Source organism: Volvox carteri (assembly GCF_000143455.1).
Source record: "Volvox carteri f. nagariensis unplaced genomic scaffold VOLCAscaffold_1473, whole genome shotgun sequence".
NCBI classification, from domain to species: domain Eukaryota; kingdom Viridiplantae; phylum Chlorophyta; class Chlorophyceae; order Chlamydomonadales; family Volvocaceae; genus Volvox; species Volvox carteri.
The window spans coordinates 1461-2247 of record NW_003308583.1 but is presented as its reverse complement, the minus strand read 5'-3'; the positions used below and the strand labels follow the sequence as shown (position 1 = coordinate 2247).

The following is a 787-nucleotide window of genomic DNA, read 5'->3' as shown; positions in this document are numbered from 1 at the left end:
TGCGGCCAGGTGGGCCAAGTCGTGACGTACACACAAGCACAANGTACCTTTTTTCGTACGGAAACGGGAAACAGTTCGTACAACTGTACGAACTTACATATGTAGTCCTTTTCCCCCTACCGTGGACTCGTCACCTCTTTTCCCCCCGCGGGTGTTTTGTCGTACCAGATGCATGACGATGGAGAACGGTGCCCCGCTGAATCGTACGGCAGGAAGGAAGCGACCAACGTGCTCCACCACGCCTGCGTCGTACAACAGAACACTCATGTGCAATTTCGTGTATAATACTTGCTCTACTTACCCTCCCTTCCTTCCGTCCTTCCAACCAACCAACCAACCAACCAACGATCCATCCATACACTCATCACACGCAAACAAACACTCGACGACACACCCACCTGGTATTCCCGGAAGATCTCCCCCGCCGCCGCCGCCGCCACTGCTGCTGGTCCTTGCGCTGCCCCCGCCACCCTCCTCCTCCTCCTCCCCCGACCCCTACTGCCGCTACTGCTGGCGACCTACTCGGCAGGCAGGAGGGCAGGCAGGAGGGCTGTAGGGGGGCCGCCTCCGCCTCCGCGACAGCGGGAGTTCAGTTCCGCCGACAACATCACCGCCACCACTCAACACCGCTCAGCACTAAATGAAGTGATGGTTCACGTAGAAGTAGGGGAGGGAGGAGGGTGCAGGAGCATCCCCCCAACTGGACCCCAGAGCACACGCCTGGCTCCCTTATCACGTGTACGACGATGTGATCGCCGTACCCCATCTTGCACCAAGATCGTACGGC

At 58.8% G+C, this 787-nt stretch overlaps 1 protein-coding gene across 1 annotated transcript in view; it reads right to left on the bottom strand.

Annotated features, from left to right (window-relative positions):
- Nucleotides 1-116: 116 nt before the first annotated feature.
- The window catches only part of VOLCADRAFT_101483 (uncharacterized protein), a gene marked incomplete at both ends in the record, with an annotated part of 1666 nt that continues 995 nt past the window's right edge, over nucleotides 117-787 (bottom strand). The window contains 2 exons of the mRNA XM_002959920.1: nucleotides 117-242; nucleotides 399-518. Of these exons, the coding sequence (XP_002959966.1) occupies nucleotides 117-242; nucleotides 399-518 (246 nt within the window). The remainder of the gene's footprint in view (nucleotides 243-398; nucleotides 519-787) is intronic.